The sequence below is a fragment of the Canis aureus genome, chromosome 22 (assembly GCF_053574225.1).
Source record: "Canis aureus isolate CA01 chromosome 22, VMU_Caureus_v.1.0, whole genome shotgun sequence".
NCBI classification, from domain to species: domain Eukaryota; kingdom Metazoa; phylum Chordata; class Mammalia; order Carnivora; family Canidae; genus Canis; species Canis aureus.
This window is the reverse complement of record NC_135632.1, coordinates 41504861-41523345: the sequence shown is the minus strand read 5'-3', so window position 1 is coordinate 41523345 and position 18485 is coordinate 41504861. Positions and strand designations below refer to the sequence as shown.

Here is an 18485-nt window from a genome sequence, read left to right as displayed (position 1 = left end):
TAGCGCACTTTTAAATTTTGCACCAGGATTATATCCACTCTGGCTCTGTGCCACTTTAGTTCATGGTGACATTGACCCTTTCATCATCCTATAGGATATCACACAGATTCATTATATTGAGGCCATAATGCTGATACAATCAGAAAAGACAGAAGTAACAAGCCCTCTAGATTCCCTAATAATATATACTTACCCCTGTGAGGATAGGATATAAGATTTAAGAAATCCTAAGAAAATTCAGATACCTTTTATTTGGTTGAATTATCTGACTAGCCAGTGGTCCCTACTTCAAAGCAAAGAGGAAATTACCATTTCTTGTATCTCTACCACTAAGAAAGATCCACAATGTTTGCTGGACCTCTTTGTATTTTCTAAGCAAAATATTCAGATGTGTTACTCTGAGTCTCCTAAATCATATGAAAAGGATGGCAAATTTGAGTGGCTAATGAGCAAAAAGCTTTGTGATTTGGTCCATATACTCCAATGGATGCAATGCTACTCTAAGTGTCTGTGTCAGATACTTGTGGATCCTGTGATCAGTCCTGACACCACTAGCTCAGGGGTGGTACCCATAAACTTGAAACACGGCACCCTCTTTTTATCAAGTAACTACCTTTGAGAAACAGTTCTTAGAAGCTGCTGGTAAATACCATTAGATATTAAGTAGCCTTGGGATATGAGCTGCTTATCATGAACTGAGTTTTATAATCCACCAAACCATTAAGATGGGTGTGTACAGTGTTATTACCACCTTGTTAATTGTGTGTCCTGAAGGCATTAGCAAGCTGCCTGAGCAGGTTGGTTACACTCCCAACACACCTACTCTTGATGCATAGAAACTCTCCTTTTAAAGAAAGAAAGAAACTGCTTTATTTTTTAAAGTAATCTCTATACCCAATATGGGGCTCAAACTCGTGACTCTGAGATCAAGAGTGCTCTGCCCACTGAGACAGCCAGGTGCCCGTAGAAACCCCCTTTTAACCCACAGCTTTTTCCTCTTGGGAATCTCCTTTTGACCAGTTGACTATTGAAGAAAAAGTCAAACCTGGCTTACAACTTTTTCCAAGGTTTCTTGGAACCAACCAAAAGTGGACTGCTTTGTCATTATAGATATGAAAGACAAAGAAAGATGGCTTTGAAAACTAAATGAAAGGAAATCCTCCCAGTGGGGGAACTTTTAAATAGCAAATCCACTTTTCTAGATAGAGAAAGGCCCAGAAGTAAAGAGCAACAGGAATCACAGGCAGTACCTAAAGGCCACAAGAAGTGAAAGCCTCCTAGGACATCATTCCTTTCGTAATCTTATCCTGATACATTTAACGCAACGGTCTCCCACACACTCTTCTACTGTGCCCCCTCTTGGTCCTTCTGCTATGCCCTCTGGACTTACAGTCTGTCATCAACCAAATCCCCTGACTATTCCCTGAACACTTGGCTGCTCCTACAACCCTCTCCTGGTTACTTTTTTGTCCCACACCTCAAATGCTTTTGTCATTGTCTACCACTCTCATCATATTTTTACTTTCCCAATCACTAAAATACTCTCCTGTGTATACTCTACCCTCAACCTACCTGTCTTTCCTCATTAAACTCAACTGGAAAAACCAACTCTGGTTAAATCCAACTTTCTTCCTCCCTGTTATGCCAACATGGAGCAGAGGATTGTGGTTGGCCAAAAATACGCAATCATGCTGATCGAGCCCTGCTTTAATTTTAAAACCCACACTCCTAAAATGGTCTCTCAGGCGTCCAGGAAATCCTACATTTTCTTAGATAATTCACTGTTTCCCTCTTTGAGCTAACTATTTCAGTTTCTCTCTCCTGCAACATCTGATATTCTCACCACTACCCTCACTCACAATGGAAGCACTGAATCAACCCATTTACATCTATCTGAATCCATGAACCCTGTCTCCCCTCTTATACAGTGAATGGGCAGCACCCCCACCACACACACACACACACACACACACAGACACACACATGTTTTCTGGATCCATCCTCTCCTGCATCATCAATTGGCCCTCCAGCATTAACTTGATATGTTCCAACTTTTTTCTCTTGCTAGATACAATTTCATGAAAAGAAATTAGGAAATTTTATGAAATTGATTTATTTTTAGCAAAATTCAGACTAATAGCAATAGCTTCAAATAGAAAAAATTTCAATAAAACAATAACCAAAGAAATTGAAAAATTTATGAAAGAGTCCCAGTCCCTCAGAAAGCTAAGTCAAGGTAATTTTTATGAACCCAACTTCATTAATAATATGTCTTTTTAATTTTTGTAAAGATTTTATTTTATGCATTTGAGAGAGAGAACATGATTGCAGCGGGGCAGTAGAGGGAGAGGGAGAACTAGACTTCCCACTGAGCAGGGAGCCCGATGCGGGGCTCAATCCCAGAACCCCAGGATCATGACCTGAGCTGAAGGCAGATGCTTAACCAACTGAGTCACTGAGGTGCCCCAATAATATGTACTTTTAAATTGAAGTATAGTTTGCACACCATGTTACATTAGTTTCAGGTATACAGCATAGTAATTCCACAACTCTATTCATTATGCTGTGCTCACAAGTGTAGCTCCCACCTGTCACCACACAGCACTATTACAGTACCATTGACTAGACTCCCTCTGCTGTGCCTTTTATTTCTGTGTCTTATTCATTCTATAACTGGAAGCCTGTGCCTCCCTTTTTGCCCATCCCTCCTCCCTCCTCGCCTCTGGCAGTCACCAATTTGTTCTCTGTATTTATAGGTCTGTTTCTGCTTTGATTCTTTCCTTTATTTTTTAGATTCTACATGTCAGTGAAATCATATGGCGTTGGCCTTTCTCTGACTAATTTCACTTAGCATAATAGCAGAACCGTGTACATTTTAGGTAACTTGTCAGAAAAGGCCTTCTTGTCTTTTAGAGATACACACTGAAGTATTTATGAATGAAATTATATGTTGTCTGGGATTGGGATTTGCTTCAAGATAATTGAAGGGATGAGGGAACTGAGTGAGGATGGAGATAGATGTGCTCTGCTCTGGTCATTGTTGAAGTTGGGGATGAATAAACGGAGCCCATTATATGATTTTATTTTCATGTTTGAATTTTTTTATAGTTTCTTTTAAAAAACCTGCTGACTATGTTGGTCATGGCTGTTAATCTTGGAATATCAAAGGATGAGGCACAGCCTCTAGATATACATTATCCAGATCATCTCTTTAAAAAGAGGAAGAAGAGGGGGACCTGGCTGGCTTAGTCAGTGGAGCATGTGACTCCTGACCCCTGGGTCATGAGTTCGAGTTCCACTTTGGATGTAGAAATTACTTAAAAATAGGGGATCCCTGGGTGGCGCAGCGGTTTGGCGCCTGCCTTTGGCCCAGGGCGCGATCCTGGAGACCCGGGATCGAATCCCACGTCGGGCTCCCGGTGCATGGAGCCTGCTTCTCCCTCTGCCTGTGTCTCTGCCACTCTCTCTGTGTGTGTGACTATCATAAATAAATTAAAAAATTTAAAAAAAAAGAAATTACTTAAAAATAAAACCTTTCTCGGACACCTGGGTGGCTCAGTGACTGAGCATCTGCCTTTGGCTCAGGTCATGATTCCGGAGTCCTGGGATGGAGTTCCACATCAGGCTCCCCGCAGGGAGCTCCCTTCTCCCTCCGCCTATGTCTCTGCCTCTCTCTATGTGACTCATGAATAAACAAAATCTTTAAAAAATAATTTAAAAAATAAGACCTTTTAAAAGCATAAAAATATATGAAAAGAGGAAGAGAAACTAAGAAGAAATTAGAGAAAATGGCATACTTAGAGAATCTTTTTAAGAAGTGTTTTCTCTGAATTGTTCCAGGTTTTACCTGAAACCCCTGTCACAGTGGACACAATGTGACTAATAAAACAGTTATAGTTTCCTTCCAGTAGCACGGTTTTTGTTTAATTATTCAAGACCCCAGAGAATTTTTACTACTAAAATGAGGGGAAAACAGTGTCCTGCCAGCTAAAAAACTCAATTCTCACAGGTGCATTATTCTGTTTTTCAACCCTCAGTTCTGTGCAATTCCTGTACTTACCTATTTCTAGGACAGAAAAAACCCTTTAATGACTGTCACTTCATATTTTGCTTTCTGGTCAGAATTTGTACCCCTTGATGGTTTTTTCGATTGTCTCACATATTCTTTTTATATTTTATTTTTTATTTAATTTATTTAATTAATTTATTTGTTATTTATTTATTTATTTATTTATTTATTTATTTATTTTAAAGATTTGATGTGTCTATTTGAAAAAGAGAGAGAGAGCATGAGCAGCAGGGAGAGGGAGAAGCAGACTCCTCACTGAGCAGGGAGCCAAACACAGGGCTGGACCTCAGGATCGTGAGATCATGACCTGAGCTGAAGGCAGATGCTTAACAGACTGAGCCACCCAGGCGTCCCGAAACATCTTATGTATTCTTATGTATTTATCCTTACATATGAACTGCAGGACACTGTCATTTCCTTAAAATAAAATTTCTTTGGCATTTGATTGGTGTTATATACAATCGACTGATTAATTTGGGGGATAAATGACATATCACAACAACAGTTTTTCCTTCTGGTGAACTTGGCTAACATGTAATGACCATCCTTGGGCTTTAGTGAACTCTAATTAAACATGACAGCCCTGCATTAGCTGCACTCAGGCAGACATGGGGGCCTCCAGGTGGCCTTGCCCAGAGAGTTCTGCAGAGGCCAGAGGCCTGAGTGAACCATTTGCAGGCTGAGCACAAGAGATGACAAGAACAACAGGATAGATTTTTGGAAAATGTAAACACTCGGATTTACCAGGGAAAAGGTCAGAACTTCCTGTAGTCAGGTTTGATGTGGACTCAGGCTGGGTGTGAGTGAACCAAGAAAGGCACGTGCAAACAATTGAGGACACTGCTGCTCTATTAGTTGTGTCACCTATGCTTTCTGTCTACACTTTCTTTTCCTAATTTATTGTGCCTTCTATTTTTATATTTTTGTCCTTCCTATGACTTTCAGTGTTTTAAAAATCATGTTCTGGGCGCCTGGGTGGCTCAGTTGGTTGAATGTCTGCCTTCAGCTTAGGTCATGATCCTGGGGTCCTGGGTTCGAGTCTCATGTTGGTTGCCCTGCTCAGTGGAGAGCCTACTTCTACAGCTCCCTCTTTCATTCCCTCTGCTTGTGCCATTTCACACTCACTCTTTCAAATAATAAATAAAATCTTTTAAAAAATCATATTATTTTGGGTGTCTTTTGTAAACCCCAGTAAACTAGACTTTTCTTTTACCCAGTCTGAGAGTCTTCTCTTTCTGAAGCAGGATTTAACTTTTTGAAGCTTCCTATGATCACCAATTACACATTGGCCTTATTCTTGTCATGCTCTATGTTTGACTTTATTATGCTTTATCATTGTTCCCCTCTATTGAGCATATTGCTTATGCTCCAACTGTTTTAATTCCTTTAGCAATAAGCCCTAACATCTACAAATATGTCTATCTCTCCATCAAAATCACACATTACCCAAGACAATATCTTCAGACTTACCTTCTTTTGTAAAATTTAAAAAAATTTTTTTATTGTAGTATAGTTGATATTCGATGTTCATTAGTTGCAGGCATATATGACAGGATGATTCACCTTCTCTATATGTTATGCTGTGCTCACCACAAGTGTCTGTCACCACACACTATTGTGTGTGTATAAGTGTCTGATACACACACAGTATCACTGCCTTTATTCCCTGGGCTATACTGTTCATCCCCATGACTTTTTCATTCAGTAACTGGAAGCCTACACCTCCCCCTCCCCTTCACACATTTGCCCATTCCCTTACCCTCAACCCCCAGACTTAATTTCCTTCTCCAACTTCTTTCCTCTGCAGGGATTTTGTGGAAATTGCACTTTCACTTCAAGTTACTAGTTTTATTTATATTTAAATACTTTGTTCATGACCAGTGAATTAAACAGTCTCATCATATTATTAAAAGTTATTTCAACTTAAGGGGGCACTTGGGTAGCTCAGTCAGTTAAGCACCTGCCTCAGGTTCAGATCGTGGTCCCAGGGTCCTGGGATGGAGCCCCACATTGGGTTCTCTCTCTTGCGCTCTATTGAGTGTGTACTCAATATAGCTCTCTCAAATAAATAAAATATTTTTTAAAAGTTATTTCGACTTTATGCCAGTTTCAATGTTTACCATTATTTTTTAAATAAACTTACTTTAGAATTGTTTTAGATTGTTAGAAAAATTACCAAGATAGCACAAAGACTTCTCATGCCCCATACCCATTTTTCTCTGTTAACATCTTATCTTAGTATGGCCCTCTTGTCACAAATATTGATAACTAACGTGCATGTTTTATTCAGATATGGGTTGGGTATTTTTAGAATGTCACTCAATTGAGATTTGTCTGATGTATTTCTCATTATTAGACTGGGATTATGGGTTGGGGCAGGAGGACCACAGAGGTGAAGTGTCCTTCTCATCACGTCATATCAGGGGTACCTGATGTCAACACGACGTCACTGTTGACAAAAGCCTTGATCACTTGGCAGAGGTGGTGCTTACCAGGTTTCTACACTGTAAAGTGACTCTTTTTCCCCCTTTCTATACTGAACTTTCTGGAAGGAAGTTTCTATATTTAACCCAAACTTCTAGAGTGGGAAGTTCTGTGTCACCCCCTTGAGAATGGAGATCTATATACTTTATTTGGAATTCTTCTGCATGGGAGATTTTTCTCTTCCTCTTCATGTATTTATTTATTCAATCATTTATTTATGTTAGTGTGTATTCATGGATATTTAATTTGTACTTTGGGTTATAATCCAAATCACTCAATACCACTTCATTTTTCGCTCAAATTGTTTTGCTTTAGCCATTGGGAATTCTTTTAGTTGACCCCTGTGTCCCATTGACATAACCCGTCACTTTTGGTTTTGTTTTTAGAGCATTTCTTTTCCTTTTGTTCTCTTTTCTTTTTTTAAGATTTATTTATTTTAAACAGAGAGAGCAGGGATGCAGGGTATAGGGTTGCAGAGGGAGAGGGAGAAGGAGAGAGAATCTCCAGCAGACTCCCTGCTGAGCACAGAGCCCGACGCTCAGCTCAATCCTACAACCTTGAGATCATGACCTGAGCTGAAATCAAGAGTTCGTCACTTAACCCACTGCAGTACTCAGGTGCCCCAAACACACATTACACTTTATCATTATTGTTTTGCATGTTATCTTTTAGCTTCTTCATTTGCATTGATGTTTGTTTTCCTAGAGTACATCCTCAAGTAGGATTGATGTCTTTTTTTTATAATAAATAAATATCTATCTCTTAAAATTTTAAAGGTAAATCTGAAAGAAATAGAAACAGACTGTAAAACCTTTCAAACCAATTGAGACAGGGAGGAAAAGACTCAATAAAATGTGTTCTTCTTAGCAAACTTTTGAAATGGAGGGGAATAGAGGAAACAAGGACTTGATCAGGTTTCCTCAAGCTGTGTGCCATTTGGAGAAGCCTGGGTGGCCCAGTGGGTTGAGCATCTGCCTTTGGCACAGGTCATAATCCCATGGTCATGGGATTGAGTCCTGCGTCAGGCTCCCCAGAGGGAGCCTGCTTTTCCCTCTGCCTATGTCTCTGCTTCTCTCTGTGTCTCTCATGAATAAATAAAATCTTTAAAAAAAAAGTGTGCCATTTCTTCCATCTGGCACTGGGATGTGCAACCCTGAAGCATTCTTCACAGGAGGCTTCCGAATGGAAGCCGACTCCAGTTTGTGTCCTTTTCAGGAAGAAGACCTACCCTCTCTGCAGCACATCCAAGATGATGAGCTATGGCTGCTCCTGCCTTCTGCCCTTGCCTTTTTGCTCTTGTCCGCAAGAACGTCATCCCATGTGGTATGGGGAGGCTTTGTGTCCTGTCCCTCTGGATGATTCAAGTTAAACGAAAGCCATGAGAGCTTCATTCCTGTTCCTGAAAGTCCTTCTTTGTCACCTCAACTAACAAACTGAGTACCATTTTTTTAAGAGCTGCTGTATGCCATCAGTATAATTGTTCCATGTGGGGTGGGCTTGGGAGGAATAGAGTAAACTGTTTCTGCCCTGCCATATTCCCTTAGCTAACTCGGCTTCATCTGTGCCAAGGTCTTATACCCTACCTGGAGGTTATTTCTTACCAGCTTCTTTATTATGAAGCTCCAGTCAGAGGAACAGGAGCCTGTTCTTACTGGGTCAACGACTTTATGTTGCTACCCGTGATAAATTTAGTAACAGCAGGGGGAAAATGTTCTACTTGCTGATGCTGAGCACTGTGAGATTGTTACTATTGTTTTCTTTTCACAGCCCTGGCAGTGCAGAACCCGCTGACCCTGCTTCTCCTTATTCCCAGTGTGACATAATCAGAGTGTCTAGAGAAGTTTCCATCGAGGCTCTTTGCTTTGCTTTGACAGTTTCCAACAGAATATATGCTAAGCACAAACACTGACCAATATGTATAACAGTCATGGCAGGGTAAGGGTTTTAGTTTGGGTCTTCACCTAAAGGAAGCCCCAGATATTTCAAGCTCTGTTTGGTGATCCCACAAGACATGGGGAGGAGAGCAGATAAGTGAGATAGGGAAAGAAAAGATAGCCAAGGAAGGGTGTTTTTATCAAGCAAAAAGAACTGGAACTTAATCACATGGAGGAAGTTGGGCAGCCAGCATAAAATTTACATTGTCCTAAGGGGAAAGGCAGCAGAAACTTCTGGGACCAGGTCTTCAATACTCCCCAGAACTTCCCGGCCACTGTACTGAGCAGGGCAGCCTTCAGTTGCCTGAAGAGGTGAAGGAGATGCAGGTGCTGGCAGCTGGCACTGGCTGTAAGGCCACGGGAGATAAAGGTAGAGTCCCAGCTGTGTCCCTCACAACAGGTTTTCCTCAAGTTAATTCATATGTCCTAACATGCTGCGATGGTGTGATGGTCCTTGTACCTTGCCTGACCATAAGTACTGGCATCTTTTCTTGGCAACAGACACCACCCCTCATTCCCTATAGTCAGATGACCTTGCCGGGCCAATCAGATAACCTCATGCTTTTTCTTGAAGCATAAAGTGAAGTAAAACAATAAGCTTATAATTTGAATGATAAAGCAATTTTTCTTTATCCTTTACAAAATAAATTGAATAAAAATATATCTTTTGTGTGTGTGCCTGTTTCTCAGATCCCCTGTGGCAGAAAATGCTAGCCGAGCACCAAAATCTGTTCTCCCCTTCTTCCTGGTTGCTTAGATAGACATTTCCCAGCTTCCCTCTAGTGACTATGGCCATGTAACTAAGACCTCTAGCCAGTGAAACTTGAGTGGAAGTGGTTTGTGTGTTCCTGCCAGGCCTGGCTCATGGAACCTCCCCTATAGGCTCCTCCATGCTCTTTCCCTTTCCTCACTGAGTTGGTCATGCCCAGGGTGACCCAAGATGGCAGAGCCAGAATGGCATCTGAATGGCATTGCCCATTCAGTCCACAATCAGTCCATTAGTGAAATATGTGGAAAAGAGCTCCTCTACCCATCTGGAATTACTCTAGATTGTTACTTGAGCAAAAGACAAACCCCTATGTTGAACCATTACATTTTACATTTACTTATAACATCAGTTTAGCTCACTCTAACTAATACGCTCCCTGATATCCCCCGTTGTGCCTCCATGAACCTGGGATGAAGAATCCATGCTCAGGGGAAAATAAAACAAAACATGAATATGTACCACTAGGAAAACATTGGCCACATGTAAAATATCATGTACCAGAAAGTCTTCAAGGCATATGAATTTGAAAAGACTCAGATGGAAGTAAGTAAAGAATTAAAATAGCAGAGGTAGTTTCCTATCAGGATAAACTGAGAGTGAGACTCTTTAGTTTGGAAAGGGAATTAGATAAGCAACCATGCAAGCCTGAGGTTTAGCTGGTGTCAACAGAGTCATCCAATGAAATGTAGAATCCTAGGACTTGGAGATAAGTTTTATGACAACTTTATTTTATGATAATTTTCATATTAGCCAATATGAACACTCCTTATTGAGAATAATACTGTAGTTCTTGAGAACAAATAGGATCTCACAGGGTTTTTGTTTTTAAGATTTTATTTCTTTATTTGAGAGAGAGAGCAAGAGAGCGAGAGAGCCTGAGCATAATTGCACATGAGTAGGGGTGGGGAGGGAGGAGGAGGAGAAGCAGACTTCCCGCCCAGCAGGGAGCCTGATGTGGGACTCTATCCTGGGACTCCAGGATCATGACCTGAACTGAAGGCAGATGCTTAACCGACTGAACTAGCCAGGTGCCCTAGCAGGTTTTTTTTTTTTTTTTTTTTTAATATTTTTTTTTTAATTTTTTTTTTTATTTATTTATGATAGGCACACAGTGAGAGAGAGAGAGGCAGAGACACAGGCAGAGGGAGAAGCAGGCTCCATGCACCGGGAGCCCGACCTAGCAGGGTTTTTATAGATGGTCCCTTCATGATCGAGTCCCACATCAGGCTCCCTGCATGGAGCCTGCTTCTCCCTCTGCCTGTGTCTCTGCCTCTCTCTCTCTGTCTCTCATGAATAAATAAATAAAATATTTTAAAAAAAGATGGTCTCTTCATAATGGATTGTGGAAGAGAAGGATATATCGTCAGGACTTATTCACAAGATCTTTTAATACTGATATAAGAAAAACAAAAGTTACTACATTCTCCACCTCTGACAAGACAATAAAATGTCAATCAGTAAGTGTATTATACTGGGTCAGATGGCTTTTTGTTAAGATTCGGAAGGATTGACCTTTTGACAAATAATTATTGAGCAACTACTATGTTCTAGGCATTGTGTCAAGATTGCGCCTAGGAATAAAACTACCTTGTAAATCAAGAGAGAGAAGGCAGAAAATAAACAGTAATGAGTACATTTTATAATGGGCTAAATAAGAGAAAATAGAGGAGGGCAAAGGGAATTGGGGTGCCTAAGGGCCTTGCTGGGAAGGTGAGGGGAAGGGCCATGTGGAAGAAAGGAATTCTGAGTGAAGGGAACAGCGCACAGTGCTGAGGTAAGAGTATCTGTGGATGTTCAAGGAATAGCAAGGAGATTGTTATGCTTGTCCAGTGAAGTGAGTGAGTTGGAGAGAAGAGGAAAATGAGGTGAGGGAGCAGGGAGCAGACCATGTAGGTCTAATAGGCAATTGGAAGGATTTCTGCTTATTTTCTGGGGGAAATGGAGAGCCATTAGAGGGCTTTAAGGGAGAAGGACCATGAAATGAGTCACATTTTACAGGGACATTGGCTCCTGTGTTGATGATGGACTCTAGGGAAGATAGAGGAAGAGGCAAGCAAGCAAGGATTAAGGACATTCTTGCAGGGATCCTGGGGACATGATGGTGGTTTTGGAGTAGGTTGGAAGCAATGAAGGCAGTGAGAAGTAGATTCTGGATTTTATTTTAAAGGTAGAATCAACAGAGTCCTTGATAGGTTGGGAACAAAGAGAGAAGTTAAAATGATTATAAGGTTTTTGGCCCAGGCAACTGAAATCGAAAAGACTAGAAGAGTCAAACTACTTGGGGCGAGACAGCAGTTCAGGTTAGTGCATCATAAGTGCATCATCATTGAGATGCCTATGAGACATCCAGACAACAGTGTTAATTAGGCAGTTTGTTTACATGAGTCTGGAGTTCAGGAGGGAGAGTCAGGGCTGGAAGTATAAAGCTGGAAGTTATCCATGCATATAAAGCCTCGGGACTAATACCAGGTATTAAAGAAGGTATTGGTAGTAATCTATTTTTTTTCTTACTTCTAAGGAACCTGTGAGCAACTGGTCAATATTTTATTATTTTTAAAAATATTTTACTTATTTGAGAGAGAAAGAGAGAGAGCATGAGCATGGAGTTTATTTGGGCTTCTCTTCTTCCTCTCCCCCTGCCTCTCTCTCTCTCTATGAAATAAATAAATTAATTAAAACAAAACAACAAACTGAGACCTTGGAATAAGACATCGGTAACAACACAAGTGTGGATATAATGTGATTAGACTTCTGTTCTTGTTCTGCAATGGTGGCAGGTTCCAGCTCTTTTCTTAGAGGATGTGTGTGTGGGAGGTGTTTATAGGTGAGTAGCCCATGATCATTTGGGGGTGCTCTACGTTCAGTTAAGCTGATGTTTTATTTATAAAAATTTTTCCTTCTTCACATAGTAACTGTGCAATAGTTACTAGAAATATTGATTTTAATTAACCTTCAGTTTTGTGACCCCATGCTACACTCTGCCAGTCAATTTGGGGGCCCACTTATGTTACACTGGAGTTTTATCATATTCCTAAAGTATTACTGGTGGCAGTAGTGGTGGTTGTGGTGGAGGGGGAGGTTGTGAGTGAGCCCTCCAACTGACCCTGAAGTGGTCTCCGATTCTCCTCAAACTGACATGGGGCCATAGCCTAGATCTTCCCTGAAAAACCCCCAGGGATCCAGCTACTGAGTGTCTTTCTTGCTTCTAGGTCCTTTTCTGATGCTGCCCCCTGCCCTATGCATGATTGGTTCTGGTTCCACCTCTGGGTCACCTTCTTAGATCCTCCCTTACCAACTAGTCTATCATAAATCCTCCTCTTAATCTATTTCTAGTGTTTGCACGCTTTTCTTCCCAGAATGTGTCACAAACTAATTGGATATGCACGTGTAGCATATTATCTGACTCTTCTCCTGGACTGAAAGGTTCAGAGGGCCAAGACTGTACCTTTTTCACTATCACTGTTCACTATCACTCCAGCCTATCCAATACCCAGTGCGCGCGCGCGCACACACACACACACACACACACACACACATTGTTGATAAATTACTTATTTACATACTTTCGTTTATTTTTTTCAAGATTTTATTCATTTGTTTGTCAGAGAGAGAGAGCACAAGCAGAGGAAGTGGCAGGCAGAGGGAGAAGCAGGCTCCCCACTGAGCAAGGAAACTGATGTGAGACTCCATTCCAGGACTCTGGGATCATGATCGGAGCTGAAGGCAGACACTTAACTGATCCCTTATTTATATACTTTTAATAATTTCCTCTACATTCTGTATCTATTGTTTGAGCATCTACTATGAATCAAGCCCTGTTGTTGGTGTTGGAATGCAAGCAATGAATAAAGCAAGCAAAAACATCTGCCAATAGGCTGCTTTTTTTGCTGGTGAATCTGGTATTTTATATATGTATGTCCCCTGTGATACCCTTTCAGTTCACTTGTTTGCTCAGTACCCACTTTATTGATGGGAGCTAGGAGCTGGTGGTTAAATGCTCCCTCCTTCCATCTTGATTTTTTAAAATAAAGATTCAATTTTAAAAGATGTAAAGATTTATTTTAGAAAGAGCACAAAGGGGAGGGGCAGAGGAAGAGGGAGAGAGAACCCCAAGCAGACTCTGTGCTGAATGCAGAGGCTGATGCAGGACTTGATCTCACAAACCTGAGATCACAACCTGAGCTGAAACCAAGAGTCAGATGCTTAACTGACTGCACCCCTCAGGTGCACCCTATCTTGATTCTATGCAATTCCTCAGAGGGTCCCAGTAGGACTGAGCTCTACTTGTTCACAGAGGAGACTGCCTAGATCAAACACCTTTGAATGGGTTTTCTCTCCCTCCTTGTTTCATTCTTTCTGGTCCTGATTCATTTTCCCACCCCTGTTCCATGAGATCACTTCCCAAAAGAAAGTACTTGCCCTTCAATCCTTCTCTAACACTGCTTTTGAGGAGAACCCAAGCCAACAAAGCTAGCATTTTAATTCTTTTGTCAGGTCACTTTCTAAATTTTTTAAAAGATTTTATTTATTTATTCATGAAAGACACACACACACACACACACACACACAGAGGCAGAGACACAGGCAGAGGGAGAAGCAGGCTTCTCACAGAGAACCTGATATGGGACTTGATCCCAGGATCTCAGGATCATGACCTGAACCAAAGGCAGAAGCTCAACCACTGAGCTACCCAGGCATCCCTGTCAGGTCATTTTCTACATTTCCATCTTGGGTCCCTGGCTGTATTTTAGGTTTCTAAAGGGCGGGCATCAGATATTCCTTTTTTGTATTTTCTCATAGCTATTTATTCAGGGCTTGGCAGATATCAGTGAACATATGCTGATTCTGATTTGATTTGACAGAAGGAAAGAATAACAGTGGCTATCTGTGCCCCAAGGGAGGCCAGAGTCACTTCTGGTATAGAGACCTGTGCCTGATGTTAGGTAAGGCTGGGACCTGCCAAGAAATTAGTGCTTTCTTTTCTGCATACCCATCTGGCTTCCCTCCCAGGTCGCTGCACCCTTGACTTCCAGGAGCAGCAGGTCTCCAGCTGCTAAAGTAGTTCAGGGCCCACCACTAGGGGCTCACTCAAAGGGCCCTGCCTGCCACCTGCTCCATCCAGGCTGGGAATGCCAGAGGGAAACCAGCCCCTCCTCCTCAGGAGTGGGATGCACTTGTCTGTCATCTGGTGCTGGAAACAGGATGTCAGGACCCTGTGCCCATGGGACCACAGTGAGGGATTCAAAATGAATGAATGGATGACTTTAAAATTTGGCACCAACCTTGACTAGACCTCACGGACATAGAAAGTGACAGGCAGCCAGTAAAGGTGCAAAGAGCATTGGACATATTCGGCAGACAAGAATTGTAGTGATAGGTCTACCACTAATTTGATGCTCCTTTGGTCATGTACCACTTTTCTGCCCACGGCTTCCTGAAAATGAGAAGGTTGGACTAGATGATGTCAAAGATCCCACAGCTCTAGGATTCTTAAATTACAGAATTAGAAGGAATCTGATCTGTCAGTTATACTTCATTTAGCTTTCTTTCTTTTCTTTCTTTCCTTCCTTCCTTCCTTCCTTCCTTCCTTCCTTCCTTCCTTCCTTCCTTCCTTCCTTCCTTCCTTCCTTCTTACTTAGAGAAACATGTTGCTAACAGCTCCATGTCTACTCTAAACCCACAAGGAGATAGCACCAGCACATTTGCTCTTGCATATTCCCAGGTGGTTGTACTTCTCTACATTCCTACTTGGCATTTACTTGATTGTTTTTTGTAATTGAAATTTTTTAAAAGATTTAAGAAATGTGTTAAGTAATCGTTGCATCCAGTGTGGGGCTCAAACTCATAACCCTGAGATCAAGAGTCGCATTCTCTAGCAACTGAGCCAGCCAGATGCTGTGTAACTGCAATTTTTATTGAGATAATTGTAGATTTACTTTAGTCATAAGAAATAATATACTTCACTCAGTTTACCCAATGATCACACTTTGCAAAACCTTAATGTTTTTGTTTTTTTTTTTATTTATGATAGTCACAGAGAGAGAGAGAGAGGCAGAGACACAGGCCGAGGGAGAAGCAGGCTCCATGCACCGGGAGCCCGACGTGGGATTCAATCCTGGGTCTCCAGGATCGCGCCCTGGGCCAAAGGCAGGCGCCAAACCGCTGTGCCACCCAGGGATCCCGCAAAACCTTAATGTTATTACAATTAGAATATCGACATTGATACGATCCACCTATCTTATTACTCAGATTTCCCCAGTTTTACTTGTACTTTTTAAAGTTTTTTTTTAAAAAGTTTATATTTATTTATTTATTTATTTATTTATTTATTCATTCATTCATTCATTCATTCATTCATTCATTCATTCATTTATTTAGACACAAAGAGAAAGGCAGAGACATAGAGGGAGAGGCAGGCTCCCTACAGGAAGCCCTATGCAGACCTGGATCCCAGGACCCCAGGATCACGCCCTGAGCCGAAGGCAGATGCTCAACCACTGAGCCACCCAGGTGTCCCAAGTGTATTTAAGTTCTATATAAATTCAACCACCTGCTCGAAGACCACAAGTTCTAAAACCAGAAGGATCTCGTGTGTTGCCCTTTTACAAACATACCTTGCCTTCCTCCCATTGAACCTCATCTCCTACTTTGTTTCTCAAAGATCTTTTTATTTGGAAATAATTTCAAACACACTGAAATGTTTTAGTACACATTGTACCTAGATTCACTGACTTCATATTTTGCCCACTTCCTTTATCGTTTTTCTTATCAACATTTTTTTTTTTTCTGAATCACTTGAAGTTACATACATCATGCCTGGACAATACTTCAATGTGTACTTCTAAGAATATGGGTATTCTTCTACATAACCATAGTACAAGTTATTAACAGCAGCAAATTTAACATTGATCCAATACTTTAATGTACTATCAGGATTCGAACTTTGGGGGCCCCTGGGTGGCTCAGTTGGTTGAGCCTCTGCCTCCTTGCCCTGTCATATACTCAGGGCCCTGGGATTCAGCTGGGTTGGGTGCTCTTCTCAGCAGGGAGTCTACTTCCCTCTGCCCCTCCCCCTGCTCATTCTCTCTCTCTCTCCCCTTCTCTCAAATAAATAAAAAATCTTCAATAAAAAAGGATTCTAGCTTTGTCCACTGAAATATCCCTGCTAGCATTTCCCCACCTCCAGTATAGGATCCAGTCTAGGACAAGGTATCATATTAAGTTGTCATGCCTTTTTAGCAACGTTTAATCTGGAACATTGAGCCTCCTTTGTTCTTTGTGCAGCATGGAACCCAATGTGGGGCTGGGACTCACTACTCTGCGATCAAGACCTAAACCGAAATCAAGTCAGACGCTTAATGAACTAAGTCACTCCGATGCCCCTCTTTTGTCTTTTGTGACGTTGACATGTTTGAAGAATACAGCCCCTGCCCCTTTTTGCTAAATGTTCCTCATTTTGCCTTTGTCTGAGGTTTCATCATCATTAGATTCAGGTTATGCGTTCTCCCTGGAATACCGCCTAGGTGATGTGTACTGAGGACACGGTATCCATCTACTCTCGTTGATAATGTTAATTTTGATCACCTGGCCAAGGTGTGGTCCACCTGCTTCTCTGTAAATGTTCCTTCCTTGTTATTAATGAGCCTAAATGATCTACGGAGAGACAAATTAAGCCGAGCAAATATCTGCTCTCCAGTAAAATCCGCTCTAGTGTTGGCATCCAGGGACGATTCTTGCCTGAACTAATCTTGACTGTAGACTTCAAGTCCCCTTCCAGTATTTGACACCAGGTTTTCTATGGTTCAGCTTTCTTGCGTCTTTGGCTCGGGTCAGAGTCCTCTCCGTGTCTTCCCAATGTCCTCTGCGACCTTTGGGCAGAGACCGGGCCCAAGGAGTACACTCAGCAGCCCCAACTGGAAGTGAGCTAATCCGGGTTGTTTCGCGTTAAACCGTCCACTAGTGATTTGCATAATACAGTGGCTTGTGAGCACCGACTTCCTGGATCCTTTTCTGATTCCGCCCCGCCCCCCGCCCCTCCGTCGGTGGCATTTTTTCAGACGGTCCATCCACAAGCCCCCCTCGCCCCCGCCCCCGCCCCCCGCTCTGTCCTCCCCCAGCTTAAGCCTCAGGGTTGCTTTCCTAGACTTCCGAGCTGCAGGAAAGCCTGGCCTTCGTTGCTTTAGTGGCCAACGGTGCACGCGAGAGTCCCGTGTGCCCCTCAGACTGACCCTAGGCGCGCGCCGAAAGGCGCCCGAGTTCAGTGAGCGCGCGGGGCGGGGCGCGGCGGGGGCGGCGGGGCGGGGGCGGCGGGGCGCGGCAGTTCCCCCACCGAGCACTGCGCCGGGTTCCTCTCCGAGCCCCGCGGCGCAGGTGCAAGCGCACGGCGGGCCTCCGGCAGCGGCTCGCTGCGCCCCGGGCGCGCTCCGTCGGGCGAGCATCCCGGAGGGCGGCTCGCAGGTGGCGGCGCGGGCCGGCGCGCGGGCGGGGCCGGGCAAGGGGAGGGCTCGGCGCGCGTCGGGCGGTGACGGCAGCGCGGAGGGGAGGCGCGAGCCGCCCGCCCGCGGGGGAGCCATGGCGAGAGGCCGCGCCGCGGCGCCCGCATCAGTGCCCCCGTCCGCAGCAGCGCCCCCGCCCGCCGCCCCGGGGCCCGCGCCGTCGCCGTCGCCGTCCCCCCGCGCCCCGAGCCCGTGACGCCCGCGCGCCGCGAGCGAGGCGCCCCCGCGAGAGGGGCCGCGCGGGAGGGAGCGCGGGGCAGCCGGAGCACCCCACGACCCCCGCGCCCCGGAGCCGCGGACCCCGAGCCCGCGAGCGCCAGGTCGGCGGCGGGCGGCGGGAGGAGGGGGCGCCGGAGCCGGGGCCGGAGCCGGAGCCGGAGCCCGAGCCCGCCGCGTGCGCCCCGGCGCCGCCCGGCCGCCTGCTGCGGAGGGAAGCGGAGCCGCCGGGCGGCCGGGGCCCGGCCGAGGACAGCGAAGCGGAGGCAGCCAGCGGAGCCGGGCGCCCGGGAGCCCCGCGCGGGAGGCCCCCGGGGCCGCGCCTGCTCGGGGTAAGACCGGGGTCCGCGCCTCCGGCCCGCGGACGGGGAGGGAGGGACACCCGTGTTCGCGGAGCGTGGGCGCGTGATGCGGCGGCGGCGGCGGGGGGGGGGGCGGCCTCCGGGCCCCCGAGCGGGGAGGAGCCCTCCGGCGTGCACCTGGGGGAGCCCCGCGCGGGGCGCGCCGCGTGGCCTGGA

General features: G+C 44.2%; 1 protein-coding gene across 1 annotated transcript in view; it reads left to right on the top strand.

Moving 5' to 3' along the window:
• Positions 1 to 7696: 7696 nt before the first annotated feature.
• Positions 7697 to 18485, top strand: part of LOC144294258 (uncharacterized) — a 72385-nt gene continuing 61596 nt past the window's right edge. Inside the window, exons 1-4 of the mRNA XM_077866067.1 lie at positions 7697 to 7876; positions 8776 to 8857; positions 17400 to 17516; positions 17614 to 18299. Of these exons, the coding sequence (XP_077722193.1) occupies positions 7697 to 7876; positions 8776 to 8857; positions 17400 to 17516; positions 17614 to 18299 (1065 nt within the window). The remainder of the gene's footprint in view (positions 7877 to 8775; positions 8858 to 17399; positions 17517 to 17613; positions 18300 to 18485) is intronic.